Source organism: Balaenoptera borealis (assembly GCF_965194805.1).
Source record: "Balaenoptera borealis genome assembly, chromosome: 12".
Lineage (NCBI taxonomy): Eukaryota > Metazoa > Chordata > Mammalia > Artiodactyla > Balaenopteridae > Balaenoptera > Balaenoptera borealis.
In genome coordinates this window covers 53,571,342-53,592,454 of record NC_138869.1, presented here as the reverse complement: position 1 = coordinate 53,592,454, position 21,113 = coordinate 53,571,342, and the positions used below count along the sequence as shown (strand labels likewise).

Here is a 21,113-nt window from a genome sequence, read left to right as displayed (position 1 = left end):
ATTAATGGGAATGCTGGTAGAAAACATTAAATATAGGAACAAATGTGCAGAGAAAGGCTTTTTCAAATAGCCCAGCTGTCAGATACCTGCACAGACTGCTTATCCTGGGTGGGTTCTGAAGTATGGGGTATTTTATTACATAGAGTAACAATATGTCATTGTTGACCAAACATGTGTTCCTGCTTCTGCACCGCTGTCCTGAGCTCTCACAGTGTGAGATTTAGGCAATGGTGGGAAAAATGGAACCCAGTCTGGCTTTTCCTAAGCCTTGCTTGCATCTTACACACTGCAGGCAGGGTGCTTGACACTGAGTACTCCTTTCAGCCTGTGCCCATAGGATGCTGCTGTTATTATCCCCTTTTCCAGTGAGGAAACTGAGGCATAGGTCAGTTAATAGGTGCCAGGACTCAACATCCTGATTCCAAACCCATATTCTGCTACCTGCCATAGGTGGGCTGTATTTATTTTGTCAGTATTTTATTTTGGTTTTTCACATTTTGAAGGTATATCAGAAAACCAAATAACCCTTAGTTATTATTTTGTTAATTAAGTTAACAAAAAACAGACCCTTGAGAATTTTGTGGGGGAGATTAGCTATTTTTAATTAAGCGGTATCTGAGGAATATTTTACCATACTACTTGGAGAACAATTACTATGGCCAGTATTTAATTAAAATACCTTGTATATATACTGGTTGTTTTCCTCCAGAACTAATTTTTATTTTTTAAAAAATCAAGTATATTCTTGAATATACTTTAACATGAAACGTGGGTTTTTTGGTCTACCAAACAAACATGTACTTAGGAGGTTTGTAAGGAAGACTTTATTTTAGTATTACTACTGTCTTCACTTCCTTTTCTTGACTGAAAAAGAAAGATTTGTTTTCTTGCCTGATGTGATAAGCATGTTTTGCCAAATTTATGCACGATTAACCACTTACTATTAAAACTTTCTTCTGGAGATAGATACCCGTATAACCGTATATTTCCTCCCATATCTAACTGCTTGTTTCCAAAGCTTTTAATGCTTCCTTGTCTCCTATGCCTTTATCTTTTTTGAATTTGAATTAGGTACTTCTCTGCTACCTTTCACTTGCTCTTTTTCTGTGCCGTTCTTTCTCTTGCTACCCTGTCTAAACCAGGCCCTAGAGAAACAGAAAGAATACATTGGCTGCCTTAGGAGTGAGCGGGACTCGCTCAGAGAGGAGCTGGCCGAGCTGAAGGCAGCAGTGGAGACGGGAGAGGTACGTGAGCTCCCCCGCGCGCCAGGCCCTCACTGCTTTGTTCCTCCTTCCTTCCGTCCTGTCCTCTTTCCAGCCTGAATACAAAGCACAGTGTTCACTCCTCAGCCCAGATTTGGTAGGTGTGAGTCCTGTCTCTGCAGAGCTAGATTCCGTGTAGCTAGTGCTGACCAGGTGTTCCCGTGGCAGGCATGTGTTGTCGCAGGGTCAGTCGCCTCACTGCCGTGTCCTCCTTCCCTGGGGGCCGTTTTTTGTGATGGTGGGTTTCTTCCTCTCCGCAGAAACATGGCTTAGTCATCATCCCCGACGGCACTCCCAACGGCGACGTCCATCAGGAGCCAGTGGTCGGAGCCATCACTCTTGTGTCTCAGGAAGCCGCTCAGGTCTTGGAGTCGGCAGGAGAAGGGCCACTGGGTAAGACACCGGCCACTGAATTGCCTTGGATTAATGCTGTCCTTTTGGACTTCCAGTTTGTTTACATCCTCTCTTGGAAAACAAAAACACACCAGGGCTGTCTGAGCCTTATCTAGATCCCTAACAGGAAGAAATCTGGGCACACTGTCTTCAGACATCCTTGACCTTGGGAAACCAGCATTGGGGTCATTGACAGGCAGTAAGTGTAACTGTAAGGCCCCTGGTTGGAAGCACTGTGGGTGTATACATGTTGCTTTTTCACTTAAATATAACCTTCTGCAAAGAGATAAACCAGCACATCCGTCCGGGGGAACCAGTGGGCTGGTCGACAGCTTCCAGAGTATGTGTAAGTTTCTTCTTCCTGGAGCATCTGGTTTTCTGTTCTGCTACTCATGCCAGGATTCTGTAGCTCTTTGCCACTGCATTTCTTAAGGCAACAAACAGACGACCAAGAAGATATCTCCTCTGAGTGTTATTCCAGAGCAGGGCTTCTGAGCCTCTTAAGGGCTAAGCCTCTTAAATTTGACCCCTTGAGAACCTAATGACACCTGTCTCAGGAAACCACTCAGATGCCCATCTATTGCCTCCACTAAGATTCCTATTCTAGAGAAGAAGAATGGCACAAGTAGATACTGTATCACCAGCTCACTTTTATATTAAAAAATGATCTTTTTTTCTTCTTTGTCTTATTTTCATATATATGTAGGTTTCCTAGAAGAATAGATATACTATAATATAAAGGGGGGCGGGCAGCCACAAAACGTTTTAAGGGCACATTCTCTAACGTACAGAATTCTGGAAGTGTAACTGTCGAGAACTTTGATAAAGCAGAGGATGCCGGCGAGGTGAGTGAGAGCTGCCGTGGGGAATAGACTGAGTGTACAGCCACGGGCAGCTCAGATGGTTTTCTCTGCCTGATGGGAGGTGCCGAAACATTTGGCCATGACCTTGGTGGATTGTGGGGAGGGCTGGCTGGGTGTCAGGTGCTTTTGTAAAAAACTCATCTGTAGGTGTCCCCTCAGTCCAAGGGGCCTATTTTAATGCATGTTGGGAAGAAGCAGCCCTCCCCTCAGGCCAGGAGCGAGCCCTAGCAATCCTGCTACCAAGCCTCAGATGGCTCTTGACGGCCCACGTCTTAGAGTTGGTCCCCTTCCCTCCCCCAACCAGCTTTGTGGGCCTCTGCTTCTTCCATCATTGTGTTCCTCTGTTTTCTTTGCTCCAGTACCCCTCTCAGGCCCATTCTTAGCCCCTGCCTTCTCTCCCATAGTTTGTTTTCTCCTGCTAAGGGCTTAAGAGCCTGTGGGAGTACCCTTGGCTTCGAGTTGTCTATCTACTGGTAAAACTTGCAAATTTTTGAAACAAGGAAATGATCTTTGTACTTCGTTTTGTCTTCAGGTGGAAAATCACTGCTCTTGGGAGCAAATGTTGTATTTAGTGCCCTGATAAATATCAGTTGTGTGGAAATATGTGTTGAATAATTAAGTACTTTTCCTTTCACCATTAAAGCCTTCATGTCTTGATATTCAGAGCTATGAACTGTTTATCAGATAATGTTTGCTGTTTGTGAATTTGAAGAATTATTTTAAATTGTTTATATATTACAACATTACAAATTTTTCATTTGTTTTAGATGTAAGGCTACGAAAACTTGCTGGAGAAAAGGAAGAGCTACTATCACAGGTAAAGGTATTCTTCTCATTGGAAGGGGATGTTAATTGTAACTGACTAAATCATATGGTAAAATGTTAGCAAACTAAAACGTACACTAGAAAGAAATGTGCTTGTTTCAAACATCACTGCTCAAGTAAGAGTTGAAGGATAAAAAGATAATTCATCTTTGTTGTCGCCTGTTCTTTAAAAAAAAAATTACAGGACACGAAGTTTAAGGAGTCAGATAGTTCTAAAAGCCTGTTCTGAAGACAGAAGTGCCCTGCCCTGCCCTCTCCCCGCCTCCAGCCCCGACCATCCCGTTTGGTTCCTTTAGCTGATTCTTGGGGTGTGTACCGCCCTTGTATGCTTCTATATAACATGCTTATGTTGCTTCTTGATTGTTCTGTTTAAGGCTGCTCTGTTGACATCCCTCTGTGGGACATAAGGATTTATCTTTCCTTCATCCCCTCTCCCTACCACTCGCATGTATACTTTCCACCCCCACATCCTCCTAATAAAGGAGCAGTGAGATCCCAGTCTGTTTACATTATCAGGACTCTGTAAACACTGCTCACAGTGGAGCCATGGAGCATTCTAGGATTCATCTCCTTCACAACTCCTTAGTTAGCCTGAAGTTAGTATTGTGGTTTTTCTTGTCATTTGCTTGGTTTCCTATGTATTTGTTACTAATCTAGCTGCAGACTCTCCAATAGTCGTTTCAGTCCACTCTTGGTGTTTTCAGATGCATCAAGTATTCCCTCAGTTCCATCTCTTTTGGTTCTTGGTGCATCTGACTCACCCCTTGTGAACTTAGAGGCTCGCTCCCCCCGTACAGAGACATGACCACCTTTCACCATCATCTAGAGTTTCCTTTGCCTGTGCTCCAGGCAGGAGCAGCATCTTATGCCTCCCTCCTTCTGTGTCCATTCTCTTATTCTGGTACATCCCCCAGTAGCTTCCTGAGGAAAGAGTTTGGGGGCTGTAAATTTTTCTTAACTTTGCAGGACTGAAATGTCTTCATTTTCTCCTCTTACTTGATTAACAGTTTGATGGGGTTATAGAATTCCTCGTTGTAATCATTTTCATTCTTTTTTTTTTAAACTTTATTGGAGTACAATTGCTTTACAATGGTGTGTTAGTTTCTGCTTTATAACAAAGTGAATCAGCTATACATATACGTATATCCCCGTATCCCCTCCCTCTTGTGTCTCCCTCCCACCCTCCCTATCCCACCCCTCTAGGTGGTCACACAGCACCGAGCTGATCTCCCTGTGCTATGCGGCTGCTTCCCACTAGTTATTTTACATTTGGTAGTGTATATATGTCCATGCCACTCTCTCACTTCGTCCCAGCTTACCCTTCCCCCTCCCAGTGTCCTCAAGTCCATTCTCTACATCTGCATCTTTATTCCTGTCCTGCCCCTAGGTTCTTCAGAATTTTTTTCTTTTTTTTTTTTTTAATAAATTGCTTCATTGTCTTCTGGCTTCCTGCACGGCTACTGAGAATTTCAAGGACATTTTGATTTTTGATCTTTTGTCTATGACCCGTTTTTCCCTCTCTGGCAGCTTGTACCATACTCTCCTTTCTCCCTAGGGTTCTGAGATTTCAGTGATTTGGTTTGGAGTTTTGCATGAATGCATTTATTGTGTGTGTTTCTCCAGGCACATGTAGCTGCATAGATATAGGCATGGAGTGGGTAGAGAGATTTTACCAGGTGAGCATAATAGGGCAGACGAGGTGAGGGCTTGTGTGAGAGAGTGACGATGATGGACCTGGAGATTAAACTGGGTAAGGAGGTTTGAGGGAAATCCAGGAAGACATCAAGGCACAGCAGAGAGAAGATGGAAAAAGTGGACTATAGGTGCCAGTGGGGTTGAAGGATTTTTGGAGTTGGGTCCAGAGAGAATGAGCTGGAAAGATCAAGAGTAGTGGTTAGAGAGAAGATACATGGAACTGAATTCGGTAGGGACTGCTGTTGTCTAGTGGTGAGATCTGGTATATGACGGTGGGAGCGAGAGGCTGAGGGCAAGGTGGGATAGGTGGCAAGATCCTTGCTCCAGAAACTAGAGATCCGTTGTAGGAGAGATCCTACTTAGACGTATTTTGAATTTGCCAACAATTAAGGCAGGAGTAGCCTGGAGAGCATGTGAGTTAGCAGCTAAAATGGTGACGAAAGAGTAGGGAGATGGCAGTGATGAGGGGGGTTAGTACTTATAATCTGAAGCGATGCGATTAGGAACTGCATTAGGAATTCAGGGAGGCTAGAGGGAGAAGAGTTTGTAACAGCAAGGTACGCAAGAAGACACCTGATCCATTCTCAGGCTCAGTGAGAGGAGGGCTGAAAGGACTGCCAGGCTGCAGAGGAAGCAGGCCCCTCAGGGGAGGGCAGGTCTCTATTAGAGCACTGACGGGACGGGGTAACGGGGACGCACAGAGAGGATGGAGGATGGTCCAGAGGGTGCAGTGCAAGAGTGTCAGGCTTTGGGAAAGGTTAGGAGATGAAGACAGAGTAGGGCTTATACCGGGCCTTTTGGGAAGGAGTGCAGGAAAAGGGAGGACAAGCCTTTTCGAGATGGACATTGAACAGGAATGATTGAATAGGAATGATGGGGATGATGAGATTAGTCCCGGTTGACCCGAGGCAGACAGTGATGTTGTGGTTGAAAGGGCAGAGTTGTCTGGGAAGCGCAGATTTAGTCCCAGTGCCGAGCTCCCTCTTTCTCCATCAGGGGAGGGGCAGACCTGGTCCCAGTACTGAGCTTTCCCTTTGACCCCTGTGGATGGAGCCAAGGACAGCTGGGGAAGCCACCTGGAACTCTGAGCATGCACTCACCTTTGACCCCTGATGATGAAGGACGCAGGAGGCGTGGGGGCGCTTGGTCTTGGTCCGGAGGTGGCCCCCTGTAGAAGAGGACAGACTTGCTCTGATTTGTGCTCCTTCCTGCATCTCTGATGATAAAGAGTTGTAGGCATTTGGAGAAACACGACTTTGATTTCTGATTTGGGGGTGGCGAGGGGGATTAGACCTCGGGACAGATATTCTTATTGTTTCTCTCCTGTTTTTCCATCCCTTTTCATCTCATTTGTTCTGCTTTCTGAAAGATATCCTCAACTTTATCTTCGCATTTTTATTGAGTTTCTATTTCTGCAGTCATTTCAAGGATGCAGATGTTTTCACTTATCTCAGAGGGTATTGATAGGCTGGTTGGTTTGCTTCCTGGTTCTTTTTTTCTATCTGCATAGTTTGTTTCCTTCCAGATGTTCTTTTATGTACATTTAGTTGGTCTTCAGTTTAAAAGTAGAGGACTAAAAAGCTGGTGGGCAGCTCTGAGCTTGTGGGTAGGGCTTGTCCAAGCTGTGAAGCTTGATGTGGCTGGGTGTCTTACTGGGAACCTTAGATGTGGTTATGTTGGTCTTTTATTTTAGGCTAGTCACAGTTCTAAAGAGAGAGATCCCGTCCTGTGCCTGAGCTACAGTCCTAGCTGTGTGCACTTTGGGAACTGAGGGTGGACCAGAGGCCTCAGCATGCAGTTCATTTCTGTCCGTCTAATCTTATTTTCCACATGTGAGGCTCTTGTCTCCAACTGGGCCTTCTTTTTTCCCAACCCAAAGTCCCTCCTAATTTTATTTTTTAGTTTATTTTGTAAATTAAAAAAAGAAAACCTTTATTAGGTTATAACTGGCATAAAGTAAGCTGCACATACTTAAAAGTGTACAGATGTACATACCTATATTAGTTTCCAAGGGCCGCCATAACAAAGCACCACAAACAGGGTGGCGTAGAAGAACAGAATGTCCTCTCACCTCACAGTCTGGAGGTCAGAAGCCCTGTGTCAGCAGTGTGGGTTCCTTCTGAGGCCTGTGATGGGAAGTCAGTTCCAGGCCTCTCTTCTAGCTTCTGGCATTTTGCTGGCCATCTTTGGGGTCCCTTGGCTTGTAGATGACATTCTCTGTCTTAGCACATCTTCCCTCTGTGCCTGTCTCTTCATGTGGCATTCTTCTTATAAGGATACCAGTCATATTGGACTAGGGGCCCACCCTATTCCAGTGTAACTTCATCTCAACTAAGTGCCTCTGCAGTGACTGTTTCCAAATAAGGTCACATTCTGAGGTACTGGGGCTTAGGACTGCAAAATACGAATTTTGGGGGGACAGTTTAACCCACAGCAATACCTGTGAAACCATCACCACAATCAAGATGGTGAAAATATCCATAACTTCGCCAAAGTTCCTGTGTCCCTTTGTAAACCTTCCTTCCCCTCCCACCTCCCTCCCTCTCTCCAGGCAACCGACGATCTGCTTTTTGTCCCTTCAGTTTGCATTTTCTGGAGTTTTACACGCAGCATATACTCATTTTGAGATTCACCTTGTTGCTGCACATATTAGTAGTACGTTCCCTTCTTTGGCTGAGTAGTAATTCCATTGTATAAATCGACCGCAATTTACTTATCCTTCTCTTGATGGACATTTCAGTTGTTTCTTGTTTTGGGCTATTAATGAATAAGCTGCTATGAATGGCCTTTATTTTGGGTAAAATAAGGTAGATTATGTAGCCGAACTCAAAAATATATTTCCAATTATTTCTGTATACAGTTTTTCTAAATAAGACTATTTAACCTAACTCTAAACAAGAAACCTCTAACTGCCTATGAATTTTCCATTTTTAATAAAAAAATAACAAAAAGAAACCCCTAAGATGTACTTTTCCACAGACCTACACAAATAATAAAATACAGCTGTTTTAACTGGGACACCTGGTCCTGGAGCTTGCTCCTTTTGATAATTAGTTCGTAGCTGATCTCCAGCACCTGAGCACAGCATGCCCCATGGCAGGCACTCCAGGAAACAGTTTCTGAATGAATGATTTGTGGCCTTATTCTAAGATGTGGCCACCAGGCCAAATACCTGTTTCATTTGAGAGACTGGATCTCACTGATAAGCCTTTATTTCCTCTTCAGATTAGAAAACTGAAGCTGCAGTTGGAGGAGGAACGGCAGAAGTGCTCCAGGAGCGATGGCACAGCAGGTGACCTGGCGGGACTGCAGAATGGCTCGGACCTGCAGCTCATCGAAATGCAGAGTAAGGCTGGGGCCGGGCCGCCGCTGACCCGCGTGGGGCTGTGTCCGGGGCGTGGTTGTGAGCAGGCTGTTAGAGCCTGTGGTTCTGAAGACTGGTTAGTTCTCAGCTGGACTAGAAAAGCCATCCTCGTCAGTCATGGAACTGAAGAGGTTTCTACCTCTTCTGTGTGCTTCCTGGGGTGACAAGGCCTGAGAGGTAATGCTCTCCCCACTTCTTGGCAAAGTGATTTCTAGAACATTTTGCAAATAGTGACATCATGACACTATCCTTTTCCACATCCCCGGGTCATCTGTAAGCACCCTTCCTAATGACAGTGTTTTTCTATGGAATTTATCTTAGATAACTGGAGGGATATATTTGGAACTAACTCAAACTACTCTGGAGTAGTTTCAGAATTTTCCCAGACGTAGTCTTGTTAACCCAAATTAATGTTTATTAGATGGAATTTAAACCAAGGCCACAAAGTAAGCTTACTCAGTTTACCCAAATTATTTCAGTTTTTCTGCCTTTCTACTTTTGACCCCATATTATTTTAAAGTGCCTACAGTATTCACAGTAATCCCCACAGCGGGGAGATTTTAGCAGCCATTCGTATACAGTTAGATAATGTATAATCACACAGGGGAGACTCTATTTTTCCAATTTGAATAAGGCTTTTCTGATAACTTATTTTAAAATATTGGTTATTCCATGGCCCTTTCATCTAAATATTCTGAGTTAGGCCAAATAGACAAGCCTTTTTGGACCAGGCTTATTAAAACTAACTTATTACTATTAACTTTTGAGGTTAGTATCATTTCCTCTATTGGATATCAGTTGGAACCCTTGTGATAGTTCCTGATAAATATTTTGTTCTAGAAATACCGATTTGGCGTGGAGGGTAGATGAAAAGAGGGGCATAACAAAAGGTAGGCTGACTAGTTAGGAGGTTGTAATAGTAACCAAAACAGTCCAGTGGCCGCCAACAGTCTTAGAGAGAGGGCAGTGCACAGATTTGGAAGAGTCTGGCCTAAAACAGCAAATTCAAAAGGAATCATATTGAGGAGGAATGGGTGTACACTGATGTGTGACATCTTCCCAGAGCAGGCACCACGACAGAGCTGGTGTCTGTGGCAGGCAGGGCAAGTGACCGGGGTGGGGCTGTGACCCAGATGAGCAGAGCAGGGCCGGGCAGGGCTGGGCTGGGCCTGGCATGTAGCGACAGAAGCAGGCAGCTCCCCTACGCCAGAGGCCGGGACAGGAACCTGGTGACTCTCAGTTCTGGACAGCTGCCTTGGCTTGTAGGCATGGTGTTTGGGGATGGAATTTCAGAACATGCATGAAATAAATGGCTGAGACCAGGGATTTATACTTTTGAAAACAGGAAGGAATGAGTGGTTTGGTGAGAAGGAAGCAGCACATTTTGATAGTAAGTTGCTAGAGTTAAGAATTAAAAAATATCCTAAAGTTTCAGTTTTGGCCCAGAAATGGGAGTAGTTCTCTTTCGTTACCAGAGGTGGCTTTTGGGGAGAGGCTTTTATAACCACATTACTTTTAGGGTGACAGTAATTATCCAACTAGAAAAACCTTTTGCATTAAAGATTATGTAGGTAGTTTTAACCTTAGTTTTATGGAAAAGTAGAAAAGTTCTTAAGTAGGGTAGATTTGGTTTATCTCCTGCAAGCCTTATGATATGATTCCTATTACAATGTAATTAGTTCAGAGTGATTTTTGTTAAATTTGGATTGCTGGAATTTTTCTCCCCCAGCATTTCTAAGCTTCTCATTTTAAATGGTTTGCTTCTTAGGTCAGATATACAGCTAATGATTTATAGCTCTATCCTTAACACATTATCACAACATATTACTGAAAAGCATTTATTTCAGTAAATATTAAGCGTACATTACGTGCAAAGCACTTGGCTAGAAAGAGCGGTAGATTCAAGAAGCTATAACAGGGCCCCTGTCCTTACATACCTATATCATGTTAAGAAAGCATGATGTCATAAAAGAAGAGTCCAAAAAGATGCAGCAAAGGAAGGAGAAGCTAGAGTTAACTAAGGAGAGTCATGAAGGAGGTGAAAATTTAGCAGGACCTTGAGCAGGACCTTAAAGGTTGGTTAGACTTAGATCAGAGGTGGGGAGAAAAGGGCACTTGGTGTGTGAGGGGAGCAGGATACCTGGGGAGATGAGAAGGTGCAGGGCTGGGAGCAGGGAAACCGGAGGGGGGGGCCCGTCCCGTGGGCACAGAGGCTCCCTGGGCCATGGGGCTGCAGGTAAGGTTGGCAGGGGCCCTGCTGCGCTGACAGGGCTCCTTGCTTAAACCTCTACCTGCACACATCATGGCGTGAAGAGAGAATTTTCTTCTAAAATGCTGTTGCAACACAAGTGCTAGAGCTTCTCATAGCATAGATGCGCCAGAACCTGCGCTGCAGGAGATACCGCAGTTGCCTGTGTGCGTTTGTGCTTTGTCTTCTTCCTCTGCACGGTCCTCTCCTGTGCTGCAGGGGGCCTCACTGCCTCACGTTCACACCTTCACCTCTGTGAGATGGTTTATTATTCTCTTCTGTTCTAGGAGATGCCAACAGACAAATTAGTGAATACAAGTTTAAGCTTTCAAAAGCAGAACAGGATATAACCACCTTGGAGCAAAGTGTAAGTCCTTCTTGTGTATGGTACCAAGTGATTTATGTCCCTTTTACAACACATCTGCTTCCTGCATCTCAGTGGTTAACCCCATGAATGCCTAGGTTTTTTGAGCTGCCTTTGCAGTTGGATCTCTATAAAAGCTCTAAAGTGGAAAGGCCAGCAGAGAACACCTGACAGGGCATTTCAGCCTTTTCTATGAATGAATGAGACTGAAGCTATAATTCTGTTTCTTGTAGCTATTTCAAGAGCCTTCAAGAAGACTGTGGTTTATAACATAATCCCTTATTGTACATTTCAGAAAGTCTATCGAGGAGTCTCCTCCTGCGATGTTACTGGGGCTTTTAAACAATATGGTTGTCGTAAAACTGAACATGGGAAATTGGCCCTATAATGACTCTACAGCTGTCATCCTCTCTAGGGACAGTTCTAGATGTATAAATAGCAGTTGAGTTCTGAGAGGACCTCTGACTCACCCTGAGGGGACTTGTTAGTGTTAGATTACTTGAAATCTGTCATGACATTGTATTTCCATCTTGGCTGCAAAAAAGTGGTGGTTCCTAGTGCCAGCACCAGAGGCCTGTTGTTCTCATATTTACAGATCAGCCGCCTGGAGGGGCAGGTGCTGAGATATAAAACCGCTGCTGAGAATGCGGAGAAAGTCGAGGATGAACTGAAAGCAGAAAAGAGGAAGCTACAACGAGAGGTACTTGCTTTTATTATGCTTCTTGGAATATGTTCCTAAAAAGAAAAAGTCCTTTGGAGATAAATTCTTTGCTGCACAAGGAATTTAATCCCGGCTCCAATCTTAGTGAAACAGCAGTGGAGTCACTGTTCTGTGTTGGTTTCTGACCTACACGGTGACTGCCATTTACTTTTATGTTTTGGTCAGTTAGATAATAAGAAAAAGAGTTTTTATTTTTGTTTTAGATGAGGTCTGTTTCTCCAGCTTCTCTGTGTCCTCTCTGTGATTAATGTTCAGCACCGTTGGTTAACACCTCTGGCTGCCTGAAAAACAGTGCAACTGCAGGATCGCGGGCAGTGCTTCCACTTCCCAGAAACTGGAGAGGAAAGTAGCGCTGGGTTTCGTTTTTGACCATGTGAAGTGACCGAGCTCTTCCTGTCTCCAGTTACGAACAGCACTGGACAAGATCGAGGAGATGGAGATGACCAACAGCCACCTGGCCAAGCGGCTGGAGAAGATGAAGGCCAACAGGACAGCACTGCTGGCCCAGCAATAGGGAGGCTGCCCTGCCGCCCGGGCCCCGCCCGGAAGGACTGATCTTTCGTCCACTCAGACCCCTTTCAGGACTGTTTGAGCTTTGTCATTAAAATAGCCACCTTTGTATTTTATAATTTATGAGAGAATGAAACAGGTTTGAATCTTCATGAATGAACACTTTGGATTTTGTTGGTAGTTTGATTCTAGACTAAGAACTGGTCCATGCCGTTATTATTTTTTATTTCCATAATTTTAGAATCAAGTTTACTCACCATTTTTCCCCAGCTGCCTCAGTGACTGGGCACTCGGAGGCTTTGGCACGGGTTCTGGAGGACAGCGATTCAGCGCTCACCGAGGTACTTCCTGGAGACCTCAGAAAACACAAGTGCCTTCTCCACAGTGCAATTCAGACGTCAGTGATCTCCAGTGGTCAAAAGACATTTACCCTTAATATCAGGTAGCATTTATATTTTAGTGAAGAAACAAGTTCACAGGTGGGGAATATATGTTTCACTCAAATTTATATGTTTGGAGGAAAAAGCCTTTTTTTTGTAAGATATTTAAATTTATATAAGAAACTGTTAGAAAAAGATACGGGGAGTGTATATAAAACTTGCTTTATTGCATGGGGCAGGGGAAGTCCAAGGCCTGTACTCTTAAAGTAAGAGTAGGGTCCTTGGTCTTCACATCAACTGTGCTGTATCTTGTAAAGTATTTCATCTGCTGCTCATCTGTGGAATGAAACCTCAGACCAGCCCGATGAGGGAGGGAGGGCAGGCCAGGCCAGGCAGGTGGGAAGTCGGCCTGAAGATTCTATTAAATACACCCTTTTGCTGACTACAGTTGGCTACTGACACATTCATTTTCTTAGAGGAGCCTTTAAAACTAGTCATTGGCAATCATGCCCTCCTAGCTCGCCCCTCTTTTCTCTCCTTAAAATAATCTCCTTAAAGAAAAATAATCTGGAATATAGAATTTCTTTTTTAAGAACTTCAGTTTCATGTTTAAAGGCACCCAGTTTAAGAGGATTTTATCATCGAGTCGTAGCCATGTTACAGTATTTGTGATTCTCTTTTGCTCTCAGAATTGAGGTGGTTTTATGGAAATGATTATTGTATCTTCAGTGTGTTTACACAGAAAAAATATGGGGGAAAGTCTAATGAATTAAGGCCACATAAGATAAAATTAGACTTGAAACTAGGTAATAAAGTTAACTTAAATATGAATAAAATCTCTAATAATTATTCCCTTCTTTAGAATAATTAGCTCTTTGTGTTTAAAACATGGAAACCAGGGGCTTCCCTGGTGGCGCAGTGGTTAAGAATCCGCCTGCCAATGCAGGGCACACGGGTTTGAGCCCTGGTCTGGGAAAATTCCACATACCGCAGAGCACCTAAGCCCGTGCACCAGAACTACTGAGCCTGTGCTCTAGAGCCCGCGTGCCACAACTACTGAAGCCCACGCACCTAGAGCCCATGCTCTGCAACAAGAGAAGCCACCGCAAGGAGAAGCCCACGCACCTCAACGAAGAGTAGCCCCCGCTCGCTGCAACTAGCGAAAGCCTACACGCAGCAACGAAGACCCAACACAGCCAAAAATAAATGTTTATTTTAAAAAATAAAATAATTCAGGAAATTGGTTTCCATATTTTGAGATGATTTCCTATAAGTTTTCTTTCAGTTGATGTGTGGGAGTGGGCAGTGAGGAGGCATGTTCTGAAATGCAGATTTATCCTAGAATCCCATACATACCTGGAACCGAAACATCGTGTAGTCCACCTCTTGAGGCCTTGGACATCCCTCTTCCTCTCCACCCACGGTCACTCAGCCTGTGCTCCTCCTGGAGCTGTTTTGTTGTCCCAGTCTTTTCCAAATGGAATGGTTCCACTTCTCATAAAATAGACTCTTCTGTTCTTTTCCACAGAACTTTCTTCACTGAGCCTTGTAATCTGGACTTTACCTCAAAACTATAGGCATTCTTCCTCCCTGTGCTGACTGCACATTTCTATTAATGCAGGCTAATATTAAGGTAGCTTATTTTAATGGTACTTAGTTTCAGTTTGTATTTTTACAATACCCTTCAAACAAGAATACCTAGAAATTCCTTTATCATAAGCTGGTAGTATTGATAGCCTTTAACAAAGTGAGCTAACTTAAAAACTCATGCCTGTTTTGGACTGGATAAGAACTATTTTCTTCAAGTTTTTAAATTAAGAATAAATTAATTAGCTTCGGTTACTGAAGGTACTAATAGAGTGACTCTGTAGAAAGCTGAATTGACAATGTCATCAGCACCTCCTATAGGTTCAGGACCTCTTTTAAAAAGGCACCTGAACCAACATTATATTTATCACCTGATATTAGAAATTCACTAGAACACAGAAAGAATCAAATCAACGCATGATCTATAAAGTCTTTAAGGCCCTTTTAGAATTCTTATCAGATATCCAGGAGGCTTTCAAACTACTTTTGGGATTCTTCAACACAATCAGTATACACTAAGTGAAGATGGATCTAGGAAAATTTCAAGTGTAATGAAATTAAATAAAAAAGCATGTTAGGACAAATTGGACTATTTATTTAGTCAATCCACCATGCATGAAGGAGTGCTACTAGTTAGAATGCAAGTGTGAGTTCAACCTACCAATGTCAGGATACAGAGGAAGAACGACCCATCCCAGAGGCCACAGATGGCCATAGTTAACACCTCTCGAAGACTTTATATAGATCGGGCAGATTAGCAAGCTGCAGGATGTTTCCGTCTTCTGTGAAATGTTTCGGAGGCAGAAGGTGTGAACGGAAGGCTTTATAGACGACATGCTCCACAGTCCACTTCCAGGGGTTTGGAGTAGAGCTGGGCACTTCACTCTGAAAGAGACATGTTAGATGTTCACATCCCAGTCTACACTGGTTTCCTGGCTGATGTGCACTGGGCCTGGAGAGTCTTGGTGGCTTATAATGGGCTGTGTGACCTAATGCTTGTGAAGTATCTTTTCTAGGCCAGCCTCTCAGGGATCCTACAGGCCGGAGCAGAGAGGTGAGATGGAGGAAAAGAATCAGTCATGGCTCTCGTGACACTTCCTCCCGTGGAAGCTGTTTCCATTCAGGGAGAGTGTGTTTACTGTAGCAGGATCTAACATAAAGTTTGGATGGCAGTAGTAGGAAGTACATTCCGTAATTACCACTAAATTTGGAGTCTCAATGTAGTTCTGTTTCCCAAAAAGCTCCACAGGTAAGAAAAGAAAAAAATAAATGAGGATTATTTTACTCCACCCTTCCCCTCCTACATCTAAGCCTTAGCTGCCTCATGTACAAGAAAATGTTCTTTCCCATCCATCCTTCCTCACCTTGAAGTCAGTGTTTCCAATCAAACGGGATGCTCTCAGCACAGTTTGGTAAGTGTGCTATCTTGCCGCCTCCATTGGAATGAGATGGTTCCAGGGGCTTTGGCCAGCACGACGTGGGACTGGATCTCCGCTCCACCACCCACAGGCTCTGGGAACCCTTGAGCACCCGCTGAAACTGTCCCTTAGTTTCCTCACCCATGAAGCTGGAGCAACAGCATGTCATCTCGGAGGAGGACCAGGAGCAAGCACCGAGACAGTTATGTGTATAACGTGCCTACCCTTCCATTCTTACACTATAGGCAGGCCTCATTTTACTGCACTTTGCAGACTGTTGCGGTTTTTCTTTTTTTCTTTTCTTTTTAAACACGAATGTTTGTGGCAACCCTGCATTGAGCAAGCCTATTGGCTCCATTTTTCTAACAGCATTTTTTAATTTGGGTATATACACTGGCTTTTTAGAGACAGTGCTATACTGTATGCTTAACAGACTACAGTATATAGTATAAACATAACTTTTATATGCACTGGGAAACAAAAAAATTTGTGCAACTAGTTTTACTGCAGTGGTCTGAAACGGAACCAATAAAATCTCTGAGGTACTCCTGTATTTCAGTCCCCTCTCCCCCACCCAGCCAAACCCTCCGAAATAGTTGTGGATTGAAAGAGCACTGTCATCTGACACAGAAACATGAGGAACCCAGGCTGACTTTCCGTAAGAAGAGCTGGGGCCCTGACCCAAGTACAGCCGTGTCCTCCTGGCACAGCAGTGGTCAGAGGCAGAGTGAGGCACAAGCCAAAAGAGACTGGGGAGACTGGCCCAGAACCTGAAGGCTGGGGCTACACACTTCCAGGCTCACAATGGGAGATACAGTCCACCCACTAGCCCTGAAACTTCCCATTTCTCACTGCGATGGCTTGTGTTTGTACATCTGACAGTGAGATCACTCTGGAGGTACCTTCTATATTTCAGAAGGAAATAAAACTCGTAAGAGCTGACCATTGTGTTTGAAGCTTATATGCAGCGGATCCTAGGAATTTAGAGAGGGCAAGATTGTGCGCCCAGTCCCGGGCACCAATGCGCACCCTCATACCTGCTGGCCCGAGAGGGTCGACTCCTCAGACACATACTGCTTCCGGATGGAGTAAAACATCGCACATTCTTTACCGAGGCTTTCAAAACATTCCTTTTCGTCATCCCAGTTCACCTGCTCCAAAGAGAGAATTCAATACCTTAACATAGGTACGTGCTTTAAACACATTTCATTTCTAGATGGAGATAACAGACGACTTAAAAACTAAACGTGACTTTTTAGGCATTAAAGCTGTAAGCTGGAACTGCTGAGTATTGCTGGGGTGGGCAGGGATGAGAGGGGCCTTAGCCGTGCTACCCTTTTCCTCTTCATCATTACAGACGACAGCAGGGCCATGCGCCCTCCCCGCCCCCACCACACACACTCACACACCCACAGGACTGTCATCAGGACTGGCTCCATCACTTGCCTCAGTGGCCAGTCGGAGAATGAAGATAGGCAGACCCTCCAAGGGGGGCACGTAGTTGTCGATCAGAAGGGGTAATCCAACCAGGTTTCCTTCCTGCTTGTGGAAAAAGGCCAGGACAGGGGACAAGAAATCATGCCGTTACAGTTTAGTTTAAACAAATTCTCCCTGGTGTTTCCTACAGGTCTTGTCCCCAGACCTTCCGTTCTGGGCAACCAGGTGCTTGACCAGGCTGGGCACTGGGAGCAGCAGAACTAAGCACTTAGAGCTTTCTGTCCTGACATGTAGCAGAGCCACCTTCTCTTTGGATCTGCTCACCAACCAAAGAACACATCAAGGAAGGCCCCAGAAATCAAGGGGTAAGAGGAAGAAACCTCTTAGGAGAGCGAGTGGCAAAGCATCATCTCCTTCACTGGGGCCTGCAGGGACTGTGGGATTCAGCTCTCCCTCCTGCCTGGGTCCTGCACCCTGGGGACAGGAATGTGCACGAATGGATGATAAAAGTTGTGGAACCTAGAAATGCAAATAGGGAGTGAAGATGTCACAGAGGTCACAGGCTGCTTCTGAGAGGGGGCCCAGCCTTCTTGTCCTGATCCTGGACCAACTACAGAACTTGACTCTTATCTGAATAATACAATGGAGGTATAAAAATGACCGTCACCCACCTCATCAATCTCCAAAGAGAAGTAGTCTGCAAGCATCTCAGCCTTCTTTTTCAGAAACTCAACAATGTATTCGGCAAGTCCTTCTTTGGGACCATCTTCCTCTGTCCAGCCACTCTCAGGACTATCTAAGGCAAGCATGGCGAGGTCAAAGAGTGGTGCTGGCTCCTAGGAAGGATCAAAAACGTTAGGGGTGAGCATAACAGGGCATCCAAACGCAGCCTGAATTCCCACAAAACCATCTTCACAACAATAGCAGGTGAGAAGTGACAAATCTAACACTCATTCCGCAGTTCCCCCAAAGAAAACACCTGAAAATCCACAACAGAAGCTCCTCCTCCTCCTCACCAATGGCCATTTCAACAGAGAAGGTGTGACCAACAAAAAGACCTGCTGAACAGGTGGGAAAGGTGAGGCCAGGCCGTGAGGCGGCACTTTCCTTCTGTGTAGCTTTAAGGACCCCAATTTCATATTTCTAGAAAATCACAAGGCAGACACTAAGCAGATCATTCATTTCTTCCTACTGCCTTACCCATAACTAAAGCAAGGGGGAGGGAGAGTAAGTTAAATCGAATGACATTTCAGGTAAATCATCTGATTAGATAGAAGACTGTAATCTATTGTGAAAAATAAGATGCCTAAATTTTCTTCCATTCCTCTCCTTCAGACATTGTAACTGTTGTCATACATTTTACATATTATAAACCCACAGTACACTGTTCTTACTTTTTCATAACAACAGAGGAGTCAATTAACAAAAAGACCTAACAATCCTAAATGTTTATGCACTCAATAATAGAGCTTCAAAATATATGAAGGATAAAACAGAACTGTAAAGAGAAATAGACACGATTACATGGAGGCTTCAATATCCTTTCCCCAATAATTGACAGAACAAGTAGACAGAAAATCAGGATACAGAAGATTTGAGCATCACTATCAACTTGATACACCTGCCATTTATAGAATATTCTACTCAACAAGCCCATTTTCAAGTGCACATAAAGTATTTACCAATATAGACTATATTCTGGGCCATAAAACAAGTCTCAGTAAGTGTAAAAGGATTCCAATATGTTCTCTGCAAAAATGGAATTAAGGGGTTCCCTGGTGGTGCAGTGGTTGAGAATCCGCCTACCAACGCAGGGGACACGGGTTCGAGTCCTGGTCCGGGAAGATCCCACATGCCAAGGAGCAACTAAGCCCGTGCACCACAACTACTGAGCCTGCGCTCTAGAGCCCACAAGCCACAACTACTGAAGCCTGCGCACCTAGAGCCCGTGCTCCACAACAAGAAAAGCAACCGCAATGAGAAGCCCACGCACCACAACGAAGAGTAGCCCCTGCTTGCAGCAACTACAGAAAGCCCACATTCAGCAACGAAGACTCAATGCAGCCAAAAAATAAAATAAAATAAATAATTTTTTTAATGGAATTAAATTAGAAATCAATACCAGATCTCTGGAAAATCCCCAAGTCATTAGAAACTAAGTAATATACTTCTAAATAATGCGAGGGTCAAAGAAAAAATCAAAAGGGAATTTAGAAAGTATTCTGAACTGAATGAAAATGAAAACAACTTATCAAAATGTGTGGGAAGCTGCTAAAGCAGCACTTGGGAGAAATTTATAGTACTTAACACCTACACTAGAAAAGAAAGATCTCAAATCAGTGACCTCAGCTTCTGAAACAGAAAAACAAATTAAAATAAGTAGAGGAAAGGAAATATAAAGATCAGAGCAGGTAGCAATGAAATCGAAATCAGAAAATTAACAGAAAAATCAATGAAACAAAAAATCAGTTGAGATCAAACCCCCAGCCAGACTGATCAAGTTAAAAAGATATAAATTACCAATTTTAGGAATGACAGAGCACAGTACATCAGTACAGATCTACAGACATTAAAAGAATAAAAAATATTCTGAACAACTTTATGGCAATAAATTTGAAAACTTAAACGGACAAATTCCTTGAAAGAAACCAAATACCAAGGCTCACTCAAGAAAAAGCTAACATGAATAGCTCTATATCTATGAAAGAAATTGAATTTTTAGTTAAAAATCTTCCTGTGAGGAAACCTCCAGGCCCAGATGGCTTCACTGATGAATTTTACCAAACATTTAAGGAATAAAACAATTCTACACAAACTCTTTTGGAATATGGAAAAGGAAAAAGTATTTCCCAACTCATTCTATGAGGCCAGCATTACCCCATACCAAAACCAGACAAAGACAATACAAGAAAACTACAAACCAATGTCATTCGTGAATGCAGATGTTAAGAGTTGTAAACAAGGGACTTCCCTGGTGGTCCAGTGGTTAGGACTCTGTGCTTTCACTGCCAGGGCCCGGGTTCAATCCCTGATTGGGGAACTAAGATCCCACAAGCCACGCAGCCCAGCCAAAAAAAAAAGTTGTAAGCGAAATTTTGACAAATCAATTCCAGTAATATATAAAAAGGATAATACATCATGTACAAGCAGGGTTCACCCCAGGAATGCAAGACCGGTTTAAAATATGAAAATCAATCAATGTAATTCACTATCTTAACAAACTGAAAAAAGGAAAACCATACAATTATCTGAACAGATACAGAGGAAGCATCTGAAAAAATTCAGCATCCATTCCTGAATAAAAACTCTAAGCAAACAAGGAATAGAAGGGAACTTCCTCAACCACCTAAGGGTCATCTACAAAAAACCTACCGACGGCAGAAAGCATACTTCATAGTCAAAAACTGAATGCTTCCCCCAAGATCAGGAATAAGAGAAGGATTTCCATTCTCACCACTACTGTTCAACCTTGTACTAAGCTTCTTGCCAGTGTAATCAAGCAAGAGAAAGTAAGAAAAGGCATCCAGATTGGAAAGGAAGGAATAAAACTGTCTTTACTCACAGATGCTATGATCATCTACATAGAAAATCTGCTGGAGTCAATAAAAAAGCTACTAGAACTACTAAGTGAGTTTAACTAGGTTGCAAGATATAAGATTAATGTACCAAAACACTTGTATTTCTAGATACTAGCAACAAACAATTGGCAATTTATAAAAATGTCACTTACAATAGTATCCAAAAAATATGAAATATTAAGGGATAAATTAACAAAAGATTTTCTCCCCAAATTGATCCATAGATTCAACACAATCCCAGTAAAAATTCCAGAGGGCTTTTTTGTAAAGTATGTCAAACGTAAAAAGAAAACATGAAACTACATAGATAGTATGATCTTTAACTCTAAATCAAAATTAGGCAATGACAAGGTCTTGAAAGAAATGGACTAAACTTGCTAGTTGGAATTGTGTTTGGGTCATGGGCTTTAAAGAATGTTTACTTCTATTTTTATCTCTTTCCAAGTTTTCTCAAGTAGATATGTATTA

At 43.4% G+C, this 21,113-nt stretch overlaps 2 protein-coding genes across 30 annotated transcripts in view; one reads left to right on the top strand and one right to left on the bottom strand.

The window, feature by feature from the left end:
• The window catches only part of LRRFIP2 (LRR binding FLII interacting protein 2), a 101,767-nt gene extending 87,902 nt beyond the window's left edge, over positions 1 to 13,865 (top strand). For 25 of the 29 annotated variants that reach the window (XM_082348523.1, XM_082348521.1, XM_082348522.1 and 22 more), the window contains 7 exons: positions 1,143 to 1,244; positions 1,523 to 1,655; positions 3,286 to 3,335; positions 8,264 to 8,384; positions 10,938 to 11,017; positions 11,610 to 11,714; positions 12,139 to 13,865. In XM_082348523.1, the coding sequence (XP_082204649.1) occupies positions 1,143 to 1,244; positions 1,523 to 1,655; positions 3,286 to 3,335; positions 8,264 to 8,384; positions 10,938 to 11,017; positions 11,610 to 11,714; positions 12,139 to 12,249 (702 nt within the window). In that variant the 3' untranslated portion in view covers positions 12,250 to 13,865. The remainder of the gene's footprint in view (positions 1 to 1,142; positions 1,245 to 1,522; positions 1,656 to 3,285; positions 3,336 to 8,263; positions 8,385 to 10,937; positions 11,018 to 11,609; positions 11,715 to 12,138) is intronic. The other 4 variants (XM_082348526.1, XM_082348524.1, XM_082348525.1 and 1 more) reach the window with 1 other exon arrangement.
• Positions 13,866 to 14,786: 921 nt separating this feature from the next.
• MLH1 (mutL homolog 1) overlaps positions 14,787 to 21,113 on the bottom strand; it is a 49,230-nt gene continuing 42,903 nt past the window's right edge. Inside the window, exons 16-19 of the mRNA XM_082348497.1 lie at positions 17,739 to 17,903; positions 17,077 to 17,169; positions 16,668 to 16,781; positions 14,787 to 15,097 (exon numbers count right to left, since the gene is read on the bottom strand). Of these exons, the coding sequence (XP_082204623.1) occupies positions 14,930 to 15,097; positions 16,668 to 16,781; positions 17,077 to 17,169; positions 17,739 to 17,903 (540 nt within the window). The 3' untranslated portion in view covers positions 14,787 to 14,929. The remainder of the gene's footprint in view (positions 15,098 to 16,667; positions 16,782 to 17,076; positions 17,170 to 17,738; positions 17,904 to 21,113) is intronic.